General features: G+C 34.1%; 2 protein-coding genes across 2 annotated transcripts; both read left to right on the top strand.

Moving 5' to 3' along the window:
- Positions 1-406: 406 nt before the first annotated feature.
- LOC122306394 (zinc finger BED domain-containing protein RICESLEEPER 4-like) lies at positions 407-1564 on the top strand. The gene is made up of 3 exons (XM_043118822.1): positions 407-805; positions 960-1236; positions 1278-1564. Exons 1-3 carry the CDS (start codon positions 407-409, stop codon positions 1562-1564), a joined length of 963 nt encoding a protein of 320 aa, XP_042974756.1.
- Positions 1565-12707: 11143 nt separating this feature from the next.
- On the top strand, positions 12708-13884 carry LOC122306742. Its single transcript, XM_043119254.1, has one exon. The coding sequence runs from the start codon at positions 12899-12901 to the stop codon at positions 13580-13582; it is 684 nt and encodes a 227-aa protein (XP_042975188.1). The 5' UTR covers positions 12708-12898; the 3' UTR covers positions 13583-13884.
- The last annotated feature ends 3026 nt before the right edge of the window (positions 13885-16910 follow it).

Genomic DNA, 16910 nt, shown 5'->3' with positions numbered 1-16910 from the left:
GATGTAAAAAAAATTATCGATCTGAAAAAGAGAAGTTGAGGGGTTTCTTGGCGGGTCAGTTTGTTTCCCTCACCACTGATTGTTGGACATTGGTCCAAAATTTTAATTATATGTCTTTGACTTGTCATTTTGTTGATGACAATTGGACATTGCATAAGAAAATTCTCAAATTTTATCACATTACTGATCAGAAGGGTGAGACGATTGGACGGCCTTGGGGGCCGCTATAAAGGAGTGGGGGTTGACACGCGTTGTGACATGCACAGTTGATAATGCATCATCTAACGATACCGCATTGGGATATCTTAAGACCTTTCTTAGAGAGGCAAATAAGACAATCTTGGGTGGTGAGTATTTACATGTAAGGTGTGCAGCACATATTCTTAATCTTATTATCAGTGACGGTATGAAAAATCTTCATGACTCTATTGCTCAGGTTAGGACTGCTGTGAGATGGGTGAGATATTCTTCTGCGAGATTGGAGAATTTCAAGGTTGCTACGCGGTCTGTGGGCATAACATCAAAGAAAGGGCTTTGTACTAATTTGACTACGCGATATAACTCAACATTTTTTATGTTGGAGGCAACCCAAGAGTATAAGTTGGCATTTGCCTTATTAGGTGAGGAAGATATCCAATATATAAAATATTTTGAAAATCAAGCGGGATTGGGGAAGCCTATGACTGAGGACTGGGATGTTGTATCTACTTTCGTAGATTTTCTAAGGCTTTTCTACGAGATTACCACGATTTTATCTGGTTCTTTGTATCCTACATCCCATCATTTTTGTCAACAAATATGTAAGGTAAAAGAAGAATTAGATGAGATTATTGCGAGCGATCACACTAGGTTGCGGGAGATGGCATTGTTGATGAGGGCGAAGTACGACAAGTATTTGGGGGGGAGATTTCAATAGGGCTAATATGTTGTTATATGTAGCTGTTTCCATTTACCCCCAGTTTAAGGTGGATGGCATGGTATATGGATTGCATATTGCCTACGGGCAAGTATGGGCGAAGCATATTGCATCAAGGGTTAGGGAAACCCTTGATAGATTATTTGATGAGTTTACCATCTTGCGGTATGGTAATATTATGGCACCTACTCCTATCCCCCCACCAGTTCCAGATGCAAGGGCTGAGAAAAAACGTAGAATGGACTGGGATGACAAGATGGAAGGGAACCCATTAACGAGGAGTACTCCAGAGGCTAAGTCAGAGATAGACAGATACTTTGGTCTAGATCTTTAACATATGTACGAGACTTTGATATCTTAGCTTGGTGGAAGGTACATGGCCCCAAGTATCCCGTCCTTGCACAAATAGCCCGCAGTATTTTGGTCATCTCTATTAGCACCGTACCCTTGGAGTCAGCCTTTAGCACCAGAGGGCGTGTATTGGATCCATTTTGGAGCTCATTAGATCCTGCCGCTATTGAGACTTTGATTTGCACCTTAAATTGGAACACAGGGAGTCCAATTCATGTTCCGGATGTTATTGATTATGATCATGTCAACGCCGATGAGGAGGGTGATGATGCACCTGGATCTGGTAATGTCACCTGAATTCAATTATCTTATTTTTATTTATTTATTTAAATTAATTGGTGTTAATTTCAAATGCACCTGGATACCTGGGATGACGTCTACAGCTACCTCCACTGCAATATGACTTCTTTTATATTAGATTCTAGACCCACCATTGCTCATGGTTTGCACAATTAATCCCTTAATTTATAAGTTAAAAATTTATATTGATAATTCTAATTCGTTTATTTTTAACTTGTTATTATTGCTGGATTTATGATCTTGAATTTGTCTGCCCATATCTCAACACAATGAAACGTCTCAGTGAACTAACCGCCACCCAAAATTGATCAAACTTCCTAATGTTATGATTTTGTAATTTATAATTAGTTGTAATGTTAATCATTAATGGTACAATTTGTAGTATTTATTATTTTTATGTCTTTGTAATTTTGTAATTGTTTATTAGTTGACATGATTTTGTAATTTCTATCATTGTAATTTTATAATCGCTTAGTGCTTGCCTTAGTTACTTAGTAATTAATAGGCTAATAGTATTAGGTTGATTGTTGAAGTTTTTGAACTTGGAATTTAGTAATTAGTATTTGTATTCCTAATTTTTTTTTTCAGTTTTTTTAATATATAAATATAGTTGTAATTAAATTTTTAGTCTAAAAATAGGCCTGGATTGTGTTTCTAGGTCATTCTGAGCCCAAAAAACTTATTTAGGCTCAAAATGACCCAAATTATCTCAATGGGCCAAGGGCCCAATTACAAAAGCCTAGGGGCGGACAGGGGCAGGTCCATCCCCGCACCCTCATTACCGGACGAGGTACCCCGCCCTCGTCCATGTGGGGGAAGGAGGCGGGGACAAAAAACTTCCCCCTACATGGGCAGGGGCGGGGGGCGGGGCGGGGGTGGCCCCGCCCCGGGGGGGCGGGTAGCACCCCTAATCTTTACGATGTTAGGTCGGGTTTTTCCTTGGTTCTCTTATGGTCTTTTTCCTTGACTAATAGGTTTGTATTTGTTTAGAGTTTTTGGCTATGGTTCCTTCGGATTTTTCCTTGGTTTTTGTTTTTGTTTCCACGGTATTCCTATGCCAAAAGTGAGGGTATTTTTTAATCAAAATGGGAGGGGGTCACTCTTGGACATATGACCTTCCGCTCTTTTAAAAAAAAAAAAAAAGGTTAGAGGCGAACTCAGAGTAATTGTAGCAAGATGAAATAAAGTGCAAAATAACGGGAATTGTAAAGAGATATTTCTGAAGGTTAGAAACTCCTCACTCGTATACTTAGAAATATAAAATTTCTTACTCATGGAAAGATTACCATGCGGGAAATGACCATTTTGCCCTTAATTTAAGGATTTTGCATCCTAACTCCAAACCTCTCCAAAATTTATATTCCTTATGTAAATTTTGTCTTAAATTTAAATATTTAATTAGGAAATTTTAAAATAAATCACGACTAGGTAAATCATGCCTAGGCTGAAACATACATAGGCCAAATCTCTTAAACATTATTCCATCCAACAATCCATTTTGTACCAAACCAAAGAGGATTCAATTCATAAAACAATCCACGTATAGGATTGCGACAAAATTAAGAGATTTGGCCTATGGATGTTTCGGCTCAGGCATGATTTACCTTGTTGTGATGTGTTTTAAATTTTTCTAATTACATATTTGGATTTAGAAAAACTTTACATGAGAAATATAAATTTTGGTGAGTTTAGGAATTAGGATGTGAAATCCTTAATTAGGAGTAAAATGATTATTTTCTCACATATAAAGAGATAAAATAGTAATTTTACTCTACAAGTCAATATTTTTATATTTCTAAACTATTAGTGAGTAATTTCTAAAGTTTAGAAATTTCTAATTACAGTTTCTCGTATTTCGAGCATTTTAATTTGTTACACTAGAATCACTGTAAGTTAATTTTTAATTTACTGTCGGATTATTGTGTATGTGTGTTGGTAAAAGAATAGTTGTTCATGTTATTACGTTCTTACATATGCCATGCTATGTTATGTCATTGTATGTTTATCTGTTGCATATTTTATTTTGTCATTATATGTTTATCTGTTACACATTTTATTCTATCACAAAATACTTATCTATTATAAATTTTATTTTGTCGTAAAATATTTATTTGTTACACACTTTATCATGTCACAACATATTTATTTGTTACATGTTATGCCATGTAATGAAATGTTTGTTTGTGTCATGCTATGCCATGTCATTCATCTCACATACATGTCACATTACGTTACATTAGGTCATCAATCCTTTCATCTCATGTCTCGAGTACTGAGTCTGTCTCGAAATTTTTTTTCCATATCAAGTCAAGTCTATTTATAGTTATCACGATCCTAAGTATTAGGATGGGGTAATATTGTAGCGGAATGCCTTTGTTCACGCTAGAGTGTCTAAACTATTGTAAAATTCTCTAGTTTGACAAGGTGATCAACAGGCTTTGAATTGGGCCTAATTAACTAGTCATTGAAGAGAAGCCAAGCACTAACACCGAGGGTGCCTCCTACACTTTCAATTTCATGTTATACGTACTCGTGTTGTTGTAGATACTGTCATAGGATATGTACATTACATTTTTCATATCAAGTGTAGATACCTGTTGACTAATATGTATGTTAACGTTCTCATAGCTGGTGCAAATACTTGTGTTGTGATATGGTAATTGGTAAGGATAAACGAATAAAAGGGAACCATATAGCACCCATATGGTCACTTTATTAATCATGTTTAATTATTAAATAAGATTCTAAGTTCATGTATTTCACATTCATATTCATGTTATTTCAAGTTCAGGTTTATGTTATTTCAAGTGCAAGTTCATGTTTATGTTCAGTTCAAGTTCTTTTTCAGTTTCAAATCCAAGTTCATGTCAATTCAAGTTTGTCCATGTTCAACTTCAGTTTTTCTCACATCAGTTCAAATCATGTCAAAACATGCCATGTCATTTGTTAAGTCATGTCAAATTGATTTTTTTTTATCACTTGATGGATTTATGCTTTTACCATGCTACATGAATTTTTAAATTGTTAGTTTAATTTTTTGTTAATTTATTAAGATTTGTAATCAAATCTCATCGTGGTAGTCCCAACTACCATTCTCTCTGGAATGGTCAATGAAATACAGGACAAGAGATGTAACAAAATTTGGCCGACTAGAGATGGTCAATTAGGTAGCGCAGGCACGATGCAGAGCTCATAGGCTCCATGCTTCGATTCATAGATAGTATTATGGCATCCCTGACCAAGTTGCGCCAGCTACTCGATGGATCAACCTAGTAGATGATTTAGTTTATGCATGTACTTAAGGAGCTCTATCTCCCATACTTTTTGTGATTATAGACCTTTTGGACTTATGATGTAATTATGAATGTCTATCACTTTAATTTTTATGTATTATGCTTCGAGTTGTTGAAAAATATCTCATTTGGTGCATAGTATTGCTCAACAAAAAAAAATTATCCGTTATGAATATTGCATATTATTAGATGCATACTAAGTACATTGCATTTTTAATTGTTATGTACAAGGGCAGATAATCTTGTGTTGCATGTCTCAACTCTTCAGAGTCCGTTCAATCTCAAGAGGAATCTGGGGGCGTTACAGTAATTGACTCCTCTCTCTCTCTCTCTCTCTCTCTCTCTATATATATATATATTTATATATATATATGTGGTTGACTGAGTTGGGTTTGGGGGCTAGCCATTTGCTGCTAGGTTTTATGCCTTCAACATCTCACACAGTTTTTGTGATTTGCTCTGTGTTTTGTGATTTGTTGTATTTTTTATTTACTCTTGGTTTATGCCTAAACTCCAGTTGGGTTCTCTGTATTATATCATAGGTAAAAGGGCATAGTTTCCGAGTGGGTTTTTCCAAAAGAGATTTTAAGCCAATAGAGATAAAACTACTTGAATACTCCACAACTTGGGGTGTGCTTGCCTGAATACTAATAGAAAAATATTCATGTTGTCGCTTTGGTTGTCAAAATTTGGTGTAGTATTTGTATAGTTCTGTAGTGCAAACATGGTCCATTTAAATCCTGTTTACTATGATCATGACCCTTCAATTTCTGTTTGGCATTTTATTTCAGTTTTGAATACTTTAGTTTCTTGTTTATTTTGATGAATTTCAGTTTATGTTTATTATGCTTATGGCTTTGAAGATTTTTGAAAGAGGAAGATTGAAGAATGGTTTTTTCATGTTCAGATGTGGTCTTATGCTCTATTGTGTGCATTGTCTCGACTCTTGTCCTCTACTATGCTATATTTGCTTTGTTGTATGTGTTGTTTGTGTGTAGTGGATCTGCTATGTGGGGTTGGATGTGTTGTATTGTTTATTGCTTCTTGAAGTTTTGATATTTGAAAATAGTAAATTGTTTTATGTTGTCTTTAGTACATTGTGTTATCCAAGTTTAGATGTCCCTAATCTGAACTTCCATGGTGTGGAAAAAAATTAGTGTGTTATGCTATCTTTAGTAAACTGTGTTATATCTGCTTTATTGCATGTTCTGAAGTTTCCCACTTGGAGTTGTGCTCTCTACGTAGTATTCAAACAGATCTATATTGTGATTTTTCTTCTTTTGTACAAACAAAGGTTGTGCTTAACTTATATAAAGAAACCACATTCTATTACTAAATCCTTAGGAAATTTGTACTGCACATCGTGTTGTGCTCTCTTTGAAGCTTAGTTTGTTGACTGTATCTGCAAACTTTAGTAGGCTTGGGAATTCCTTGGGAATTCCTACCTTTTAGGATTCTATACTATTTGGTTTTTTAGGAAGCATATACAATCCATAGTTATATTATCTTGTTGATGTGATTTTGTTGAAGCAAACACAAAAGATTGAAATTGCTTTGTTTGTAGCAGGTTGCTTTTTGGGGATTCCTACAGTGACTTGCTAAAATATATCTATACTAACTAGGTATATGCTTGATAAAATTAAGAAACGAGCTCTTAAGTCTTGTTTTTTTTAAGAGTCAGGGTCACATGTCCAAGAGTGATCCCTCTCAAATTTATAATAATCCCTCACTTATGGGGAAGAAAACCATGGTTACATGTCCATCCAACTCAACCTTATTACCAAAGAATTACAAACCAATAAATAAATCAATAAATTCTTGTAACCTGGAAACACACCTAGCAACAAACAATAAAATGATAGAAAAACAATCAAACATAGCAATAAATTAATTTCTAAAATTTGGAAGACCCAATTTATCAAGCCAAACTATGCCTTATGCTTACAGAAGCTGAGGTAAATTCTGATAGCTTGTGTGGGTAATATTCCTCCCCATCTCTCCTTGCCTTGCAAGAAAATCAGTCTCCTGATTACCTTTGCAATATTGATGAACCACCATAAATTAATCCGCACTAGCTTGGCCAATAAATCCTCCCAAAAGTCCCATAAATACCACAAAGAGCATCTCCCTCCCAAAAGCCATTCCACTACCACTTTGGATCGGAGTCACTTTCTATGATCACATTATCACAATTGAGACTTTTGCATAGGTGAATCCCTTCTAAAATGGCCCTCATCTCCGCTACATTATTAGTGCTTACTCCGAAATGAGCAGAAAAAGAAACCTTCACCATGCCCAGTACAACTCTAATCACTCCACTTCCTCCCGAGCTCCCCGATTTCCCACTACAACTGCCATGACAATTTAATTTCACCCAACCAACAGGTGGCTTCATCCAAGCCACTAATTTAAGCCTTTACACACAATTTTTGGGACAAATTAAATTTAACTCTTTCAAAATATGTGAATTATACCTAGACAAAGAATTCAAGAGTCTTGAGTCTTGTGCCTAGTAAAACTAAGATCTTACCATTGCCATGCAAAAATTGAACTAAATAGAACCATATGGAAATTAATTATTTTCATAGGATCCACACAATGATTGACAAGGGTTCAAAGTGTGTTATTGAATTAGCATATGTAAATAGAATATAGTTAGCTCTAAGGTGATTGCATATTCGACGCAAATGCCATCTCCATTCCCTGGTTTCCTATGGCATAAACTTGTTCAAATACAGATAATTTGTACTTCTGCAGCCTTTCATATACCTTGGACGTACATTGTCAATAGTTTTAACTGTCTTTTGAATGGGTGTGTAGGTCTACATATGGCATTTATAAGTATCACAAGGAGATTCAGAGCTTGGAGGAAGTGGAGAAGAGATACAAGGAACAATAGCTTTCTTATCCATTCCCTTCTTTTCAATTAGTGGGAAACAACACTTTATGAACATTATTAAAGACATTATGGAGGAAGTCGAATGAGTAGTCCTTGTCCTGATCTCGTTCACTGACTTGACTGTTGAATAGTGCCTCCACCAAGTAGCCTCAGGCCTCAATAGTTTATAATGCCAATGTAGGTTTTTTAGGCTATAATAGTACCTTGTTGTTTGTATCGTTGCCACTATTAATATTTTGTATCCAAGTGACTATTTTTTACTCTCTCTCTCTCTCTCTCTCTCTCTCTCTCTCTCTCTCTCTCTCTCTCTCTCTCTCTTTTTATTTTTTATTTTTAATCATTGTGATACTTCATTTTGATAAGTGATAGTAGTAGGTGGTGCATGTATAATATTACACGTTTTTTAGAAATGAGAAGTTTTTGCTCTTTATAATATTCAAATAGGGTTTCGATTGTATTATTGATTAATCATTTTGGAGTACGGGTCACATGGCTTGGGTCTTCCATTAGGGTGTTATAAATAGTATCAAAGTGGAACAAAAAAATGTGAGATTTGAGTCATGCCACCTATGATAGATTGGCCTAATGTGGACTTTGGGAATATGAGTGGAGAGATTGTGATACCTGATTATGATAAATAATAAGAATAGATGGTGAATAAGATCCCATATTTTTTAAAAAAGATGAATCCTTGTTCGTTATAATGTTCAAATGATTTATTTATTTTTTAATGAATGAATGTTCATTAATCATGAACAAACAATACAACTTTTATCTCTCAAAATAATAGATGAAACCTTCCATGGACCATCCTCAAGCTAAACTAATTTTGAAACTTAAGTCTTTGCTAATTGAGCAACTGCATGCTGCTTTATTCCCCTCTCTTTTAACAAATACTAATCTCCAATGTAGCTGCCTTGATAACATGTACTAAATGTCCTTCAACAAATGACTTGACCAAGAACAATCATTGACTCTAGCATGAATATTATCAACTTAGCATCACCTTCAAAAATAACATAACAGATCCCCAACTCTTGGCACAGTTGCATAGCCCATAATAAAGCATAACATTCAGCTTGTAGCACAGAAGAAACATGTGCTCTAGGAGCAGCTAAGATGACGTCTGCATCACCACAATAATTCCTAATGATAACGCCAATTCCCATAAAACCATTATCTGCAACATAAGCTGCATCAAAATTAACCTTGCAGAAAGGCTCCAATGCTAGTGCCCAACAAATTCTATCCACTAGTAAATCCTGTTCAGTTGGACCTGCATGATGCTTGTTCATATTTTGCATTACCTCTTTAAATAAATCAATTTCATCAATTGCATACTTGTATATAACATTGGGGCGTTGTAAATAGTATCAAAGCGGAACAAAAAAATGTGGGATTTGAGTCATGCCACCTACGATGAACTAGCTTGAGGAGGACATCAGAAATACAAGGGGGAGATTGTGAGTGACTTGAGTCACGCCGCCTATAATAGATTGGCCTAATGAGGACTTCGGGAATACGAGTGGAGAGATTGTGATACCTGATTATGATAAATAATAAGAATATGTGGTGAATAAGATCCCATATTTTTTAAAAAAGATTAATCCTTGCTCGTTATAATGTTCAAATATTTTTTTTATTTTTTAATGAATGAATGTTCATTAATCATGAAGAAACAATACAACTTTTATCTCTCAAAATAATAGATGAAACCTCCCATGGACCATCCTCAAGCTAAATTGATTTTGAAACTTAAGTCTTTGATAACTGAGCAGTTGCATGTGCTGCTTTATTCCCCTCTCTTTTAACAAATACTAATCTCCAATGTGGCTGCCTTAATAACATGTACTAAATATCCTTCAACAAATGACCTAACCAACTCTTGACTCTAGCATGAATATTATCAACTACCACTTTAGCATCACCTTCAAAAATAACATAACAGATCCCCAACTCTTGGCACAGTTGCATAGCCTGTAATAAAGCATAACATTTAGCTTGTAGCACAGAAGAAACATGTGCTCTAAGAGCAGCTAAGATGACCTCTGCATCACCACAATAATTCCTAATGATAACACCAATTCCCATAAAACCATTATCTGCAACATAAGCTCCATCAAAATTAACCTTGCAGAAAGGCTCCAATGCTAGTGCCCAACAAATTCTATCCACTGGTAAATCCTGTTAAGATGAACCTGCATGATGCTTCTTCATATTTAGCATTACCTCTTTAAATAAATCAATCTCATCAATTGCATACGTGTATATAACAGTTGGGGCTTTAAACTTTTGGTCAAACATCCATCTGTTTCTACGAGTCCATAATTTATGAAATACAGAAACCACATATTCCTGCTGTTGCACCTCTAGCTTTTGCAATAGATCCTTCCATAAAGTAGAAAAATCCTCATAATCAAAATACCACTTCTTACAAATACTTACTGAATCCCCCCATACATCTTCTACAACAAGAAATGTCCAAAGAACATGCAAAATAGTTTCATAAGCTCTAGTGCAAATAGCACAACAACCATCTTCAACAATCGTTTTCCTATGCAACAAGCTCTTTGTTGGTAGAACACCTTGAAGTGCCTTCCATAAAAATTGCTTGACCTTACTAGGAACCTATAATTGCCAAAGTTTCTTCCATTGCATAACATTAGCAAAATCATTTGAAGATTGCCCTCTCATCTGTCTTTGCATTTCAAGTTCGTCAAAGTAGGCACTCTTGACAGTCAAAACCCCTTTTGGAGATTTCACCCATATGAATCTATCATCAACATCCATGAAACTTTTAGGCAAACTATATATTAATTGAGCATCTTCCATATTAAACACTAATTTGACCACATCAGTCTTCCATGCATGATTCTCTTTATTAATCAATTTTGCAACTTTGTCAATACAGCCAAGAGAATTCATAGGAGTTCTTATAAGTAGAGGGTCGAGAAAGCCACTTATCATGCCAAATTCTAATTTTTTTTCCCATTTCCTACCCTCTGCACAACTCCTGCCTTAACTAAATCCAAGGAAGACCAAATACTCCTCCAAATATGAGAAGGAGAGAATCTAATAAGAGACTTAAAGATGTGACAGTTTCGGAAATACTTGTGTTTAAAAATCTAGAATACTAAAGAAGAAGGTTCTTGCAAAATCCTCCAAACCTACTTAGCTAATAAAGCTTTGTTGAAACTGATTAAGCTCTTGAAACCAAGTCCTCCCTTGTTTTTCACTTGTCCTAGCTGTTCCCAACTTTTCCAATGAATTCCCTTCCTATCTTTATTGTTTTTCCACAAAAATTGAGAAATCATAGCTTCAATCTCCTTTAAGAAAACATGTGGCAACTTAAAAACACTTATAGTATAAGCTGAGATTGCTTGAAGTACACTCATAACAAAGATTTCTTTACTTGCCTTGGAAAGTAACATAGATTTCCAGCTTGCTATTCTTCTCTATATTTTCTCTTTCAAACCTCGAAATGTATTATATTTAGATCTTCCTACTACAATAGGCAAGCTCAAATACTTGTTATAATTCCTACACACCACCCCCATGAGCATACTAAGTAATTAGTTTTTTAGCATTCATGTGAGTATTCTTGCTTAACAGCATAGATGCCTTCTGTTTGTTAAGAACCTGTCTTGAAGCACATTCATATCTCTATAAAAAGTGTTCAAATGAAGTTTTAATTATATAATTGACTAATCTTTTTATAATATAAACTATATAACTTAACCTTTCATTAAAACTTTATAATTAAACTTTGTTTTTCGTACCACTAATGAATAATGTTACATATAATCATTTTTGTGTATTTTTTAAGTATTTCACTAATATGATTGGTTATATTAATTTTTTTAATATATAACTAATTATATCAATAAAGTGTATAAAAAAATATAAAAAAATAATTATAAATAAAATTTTTGTTATTGAAAATATAGCCGATCGAAACAAAGAGGCCCACTTACAATAGTCTCTCAATCTTTCAATCGATGGGATTACCAATCAGGACAAAGATCAATTTCGATAGGCGGAACCAGCCTTCTCGATTTCGTTCATACGTCGTGGTCAGTTGGGATTTGTGTGCGGGGCAGGAGCTGTTTTTTTTCTATTATTTATTATATATATTTTTTATTTATAAAATTTAAATTTTAAATTAAATTATATTACGATAACAGTATATTGTAAAAACTTTAGAATAATGGAGCTCATTTTTTTAAAAACATTTTTACAAAAATAAGAGTTTTCATAATTTTTCTCTCAAAAAGCTTTATATACCACACTCTGATTTCAGGCATGTAAAAGGTTTTCAACATAAAATTGCAAATCATTCTAATCCGTAAAATAGACCCCTCTATCTGAAGTGGCATTGCCTATTAGGCTATTAGCTTTTCTAAAGAAGAAAAATAGTAGAAATCTCTTTGAATTTACTCGAATTTACATTGCCTACGCATAAGTTTTAATACAGTGCTATTTTTATCTCTTTGAATTATAAAAAAAAATTACTAGAAATCTAAATATCTAAATATGTAATCATTTTTTCTTAATAAATAATATGATATAATAATATTATAATATATGAACCATTATGATAACAGCAGAACTCAAGTGGACTGATATTGATGCAGTTTGAGGGATCCATTGCTGACCTTACAAGTGTGCGGCCGCCAAAGAGAAATGGATGTTGGTAGCGGCACTCCCAACACTTATAACAAATGTGAGACTTATTATTTTTAAACATTTTTTTAATATTCTTAATCATTAAAATAAAATATGTAATTTTATTAATAATTGTTTTCTTAACTATTAAATTAAAGAGTTTAAAGAATTTAAAATACATTAACGATAAATTTAAAAGCTCTACTAACATTTTTCAAAAGAAGAAAAAAAAGCATAAATTTAAAAAATTCGGTATAAATTTTGGATCTAACTCGGCAATTGGCATCTTAGTTCTCGATTCTCGGTATCTCCGTCAGATCCCCACCCACGACATCTCCCATCCAAGGGTTCCTATTTATGTCTCAACTCCCCCGTAAAATCCTTACCAGACTAGACCTAGCTAGCTAAGACCTCCTCGTGTTCCTCCTCCTATTTTCCCACGCACGCCCACACAACCGAAAACCAAAGACCCAGATGACCCTTTTAAGGTTTTCCTTCAACATGAACGTGTTAGAGTCTAGTCTTGAAGCGCTCGCTCTTGACTATCTGAGCCTTGGCTTCCTAACCGCCGTTAATAATCTATGGACGTGGGTCGCCGTCCTAACCGCCGCCGTTAGCTTATGGAAGATCAGAACCTCCGGTGGGGTCATAGCGTCAGCAGTTTGCTTGAGATTCCGCGGCTCTAAACAGTCCCATGGCAATGATCGAAGCCCGACTCGGCCCGCGCCGGTTCCCGAGACATCGGTCACCAACGTCTCTGCTGACGAGCCACCAGCTCCAGCTCCGGCGAACGGAATAGTGGCCGGAGAAGTTGGACTTGACGGGGTGACCAAGGGCACGAAGTTTGTTGCAGTGTACGGTAAAGATGCTGATCAGAAAGGCAACGGCGAGCTAGCGGCGGAGAATGACGAGTACTACTACTGGGAGGAGAGAGGTGGGGATGAGTGCCACAGTATTGGAAAGTGGTGGGAGAGTTGGGAGAGAGAGCTGAGGACGAAAACGGGAGAGAAGGGCTGGTACAGGTATCAGGACTTGAGGGTGCTAAACGGCAACGTCGTCAGATTATGGGAGAATACTACTTCACGTACAAGGGATCTAAGGTATACTACAGCTCGAGCTGTATTGCGTGGTAATTGGGTTAGACTTTTGGAGGATTAGGCTTTAGTTTTCTGCAAGAAAAGTTTCTATGAAACTGTACATACATTATGTACTTGTTGGTTTTCCATTGCAAAACCTTCATTTCACCTTGTGCTCTTTTCCATTTTCCTTTTTTTTTTATTTTTTTGAATCTCTTATCAAAATAGTCTCTGTTTGGTGCAATAGTCACTGTTTGTCCACTGTTACCCACAATTATTATAAGTGGGCCATAATAACAGCAACTGCTACTGGAACAAACTATTCATCATCCATGAAAGAGCTTCCAGTACTTGAAATTGGAAACATCAGTCCTTTTTGCGGCCTTTTGATTTGCAGCAGCTTGGTGGAGTTTCCTTATATCATCGGTATCAAAGAAATAGACAGTTGAACTGTCGAACCAACATTCAAAAGCTCAAATACATCTAATAAAATCCTCTTTTAATAACCCATATATGATATTATTTTTGCATTTTTTTTTCCTGCAATAGTTTTAGAGTCGTTGGTATTGCTAGGCATACATTAACTGAATCCCAGCATGATCACCATTACAGTCAAGCTGTGATCAGAATCGCAAACCATGCTAATCCAACCAAAGCCTGTGCCTGCACACAGGGGATGCACGTCCCGGTACATTGATCACTAAAAAAAATATTTTAATTTATAGAATTTTTTATTAATCAATCAAATTAATGGAGCAGTTGTATCAACAGGATCCCGTACCATTATTTTATTGTGGACCCCCTAATTAATTATTGAATGCACTCACTCTAGTGCTTATGTATACATATTCTATACTTAGGCGGCAGGAAATAAAAAGTGAAAAGGGAAAAAGGAGTTGGGTTTATAAAGATAGAATCGAGTACAATTTCTTATCATCGGTGCTTTCCGTTTGATCATAAATTAATTTCCTCAAAACAAATGAGATCCATTTTTAAAAGTTGTTTATATTCATGAGAACATCATCATATCGCGCTTGAGATGTTTTCAGAAGCCAACGAGGTTGAGGCGTTGCTTACGAAGTAGATAAGCCAAACTTGGTACTCTGCTATCTCATATCATACTGTAGTAGCTTTTTGTCACATCCGTTCAGTGCCGTCAAGGAAACTGATTTTCACAAACTCTTCCACAAGATCAATCTTGAAAATGTTTGGTTCTCATCTCAACTTGCCTCCCTCAAGTTAACCACTAGTGTTAGCATATTTATTTGTTTTTTTAAATTTTAAAAGTTATTATTAATTACTTTGTGTTTTTATTATTTATTTTTTAATATTTGAGAAATATAAAAAAAAATTTACAATGCACTAAAATTATACTAAAGGAGACGCGTTGAGGGCTGAGAAGCACCCTCATCGTATTTCTGCCTCATCTTTTTAATTTCAAACTGATAATCTTTCAAAAAAAAGCATAACAATCACTCAAACAATATATAGTTTGATCATAATAAATGTTTTAAAAATGCTACTCATCATCTTATAATATACATTTTATATATTTTAAAATTATTTTTTATTATTTTTATTTTATTTTATGTTAATTAAATTAACTAAATTTTTTTAATTATCATTCATACACTATATATTTATTATAAAAAAATAAAAATAAAAATAATATATAATGGATGAAAATGAGAAGTACAATTATTCTAAATGTCCTGTTATTCTATTGTGGAAAATCACGTATCAACTTTAAAAATAAAAAATAAAAAACAAATCTAGTTAAACATCACGTCAGTTGAAAATATTGAAAATTTTAGAAGAAAATAAAAAAAATTATAGTCAAGGCTACTAGCTAGCAGCTAGCCCATGCACCCAAGGGCGCCGCTATCAAAAGATCAGACAATGGACGGTGCTACTGCCGATCAGAGTGTATCGTTCATTTTGATCGAATAATTATTTTTTTTAAAATTATTTTAATATATTTAAATATTTTTAAAAAATATAAAAAATATTAATATATTTAAAATTTTTTTTTAATTATTAATTAAAAACAAAAAAAAAAAAAAAAAAGATTTGTGACCAGCGGTCACTTTAAAGAAGCACAGAAAGAGGATATCATAGCATTTTTCATCAGATAATACATGCCTTCCAAATTAGCAGCCGTGCCTATACGGATAAGTACTCCCAGATGGATCCGCACGCGACACCACGTACGACGTTGATCATCCACGATAAGGATGTTATTAGTTCTTTCAGTTGAATTAAGAAAGTAGATCAACTTATTTTATTTTATTTCATGTCATTTTTATCTAATTTAATTATTATAATTTTTTTAATTTTAAAATTAATTATAATAAATAATTTAATTTTTAAAAATTTAAAATAAAAATAATACTTTAATATAAATTATATTTAAACTTTATTTATATCTCATTTTACTCGTTAATCTTAAATGTGAAGCAAGCACCGAAGATGGACCTCAAATGATTTATTTTTTGTTTTGTTTGGTTGCAATTATTGACTATCAATCTGACAGAAAACGCAAGGGGGTGAGTTGGTACGAATTTTGGAAATTAATGCCCTTTCAGCCCCACCAAAGACACCCAGCAGCCAGCCAACGCTTACGGCAAATCTTAAAAGTAGTGTATATTCCTTTGCACATGCACTTTCTTTACCTACAGGCTACATTTATCTCTTTATCTGCGGATAGTAACGAAAGTGGTTTGACTAATGTTGCCTTCCTGAATATCAACTTCTAAATTGTTAAGAATAACGGAAAAACTAAAGCCACAAAACGGAGATCTTGATTGGGGATCTCGACATTGATGTTTTTCTTTTTCTTTACTTAGTAATTAAGAATTTAAGATAGTGTCGGTTTTATGATGTTGTATTTTTTTTAAAAATATTTTAAAATATTAAAAACATAGATAAAAAAAATTAAGAAAAAATTGAACTTATTGGGATCTCATGTGTGGCCGTAGAGCCACTCTAAGAATAAGACTATTGGTATCAAAAAGTGTACCCCCAATGTATTGATAGGTACAATGACCTTTTATTTATTTATTTATTTTTTATGCATGTATGTTTTCTAAAAAAAATTATTAAAAAAATAAAAAGTTTACGTGTAGTCATTTTGCATAATCATTACACACTCTATTAATATAATTATTTGCATTATTTTTTTAAATATAAAATACCTATTTTGATCAATTATATTAGTGAAGTGTATAAATAATACACAAAAATGATTATATGTAGCAGAACTTTTAAAAAAATACATATAAATACTTTGAAAAAAAAACACTTACAGATACATATGAGGGCACAATTGTAATCCCTCTAGCAGCACCCAATAATATATACATATACATCACATATACATCCTATCCTTTAGTGGAGTTTATCATAACCCC

The sequence above is a fragment of the Carya illinoinensis genome, chromosome 4, assembly GCF_018687715.1.
Source record: "Carya illinoinensis cultivar Pawnee chromosome 4, C.illinoinensisPawnee_v1, whole genome shotgun sequence".
NCBI lineage: Eukaryota > Viridiplantae > Streptophyta > Magnoliopsida > Fagales > Juglandaceae > Carya > Carya illinoinensis.
This window is presented reverse-complemented; position numbering and strand designations above follow the sequence as displayed.

Bases quoted from the DNA above. Each gene is read 5' to 3' on its own strand.
- LOC122306394 (XM_043118822.1), top strand. From the start codon at position 407: ATGAAAAATCTTCATGACTCTATTGCTCAGGTTAGGACTGCTGTGAGA. The intron at 806-959 runs GTAAAAGAAGAA...ATTTACCCCCAG, and splicing joins TTTGTCAACAAATATGTAAG to TTTAAGGTGGATGGCATGGT. The intron at 1,237-1,277 runs GTCTAGATCTTT...TTGATATCTTAG, and splicing joins AGAGATAGACAGATACTTTG to CTTGGTGGAAGGTACATGGC.
- LOC122306742 (XM_043119254.1), top strand. From the start codon at position 12,899: ATGACCCTTTTAAGGTTTTCCTTCAACATGAACGTGTTAGAGTCTAGT.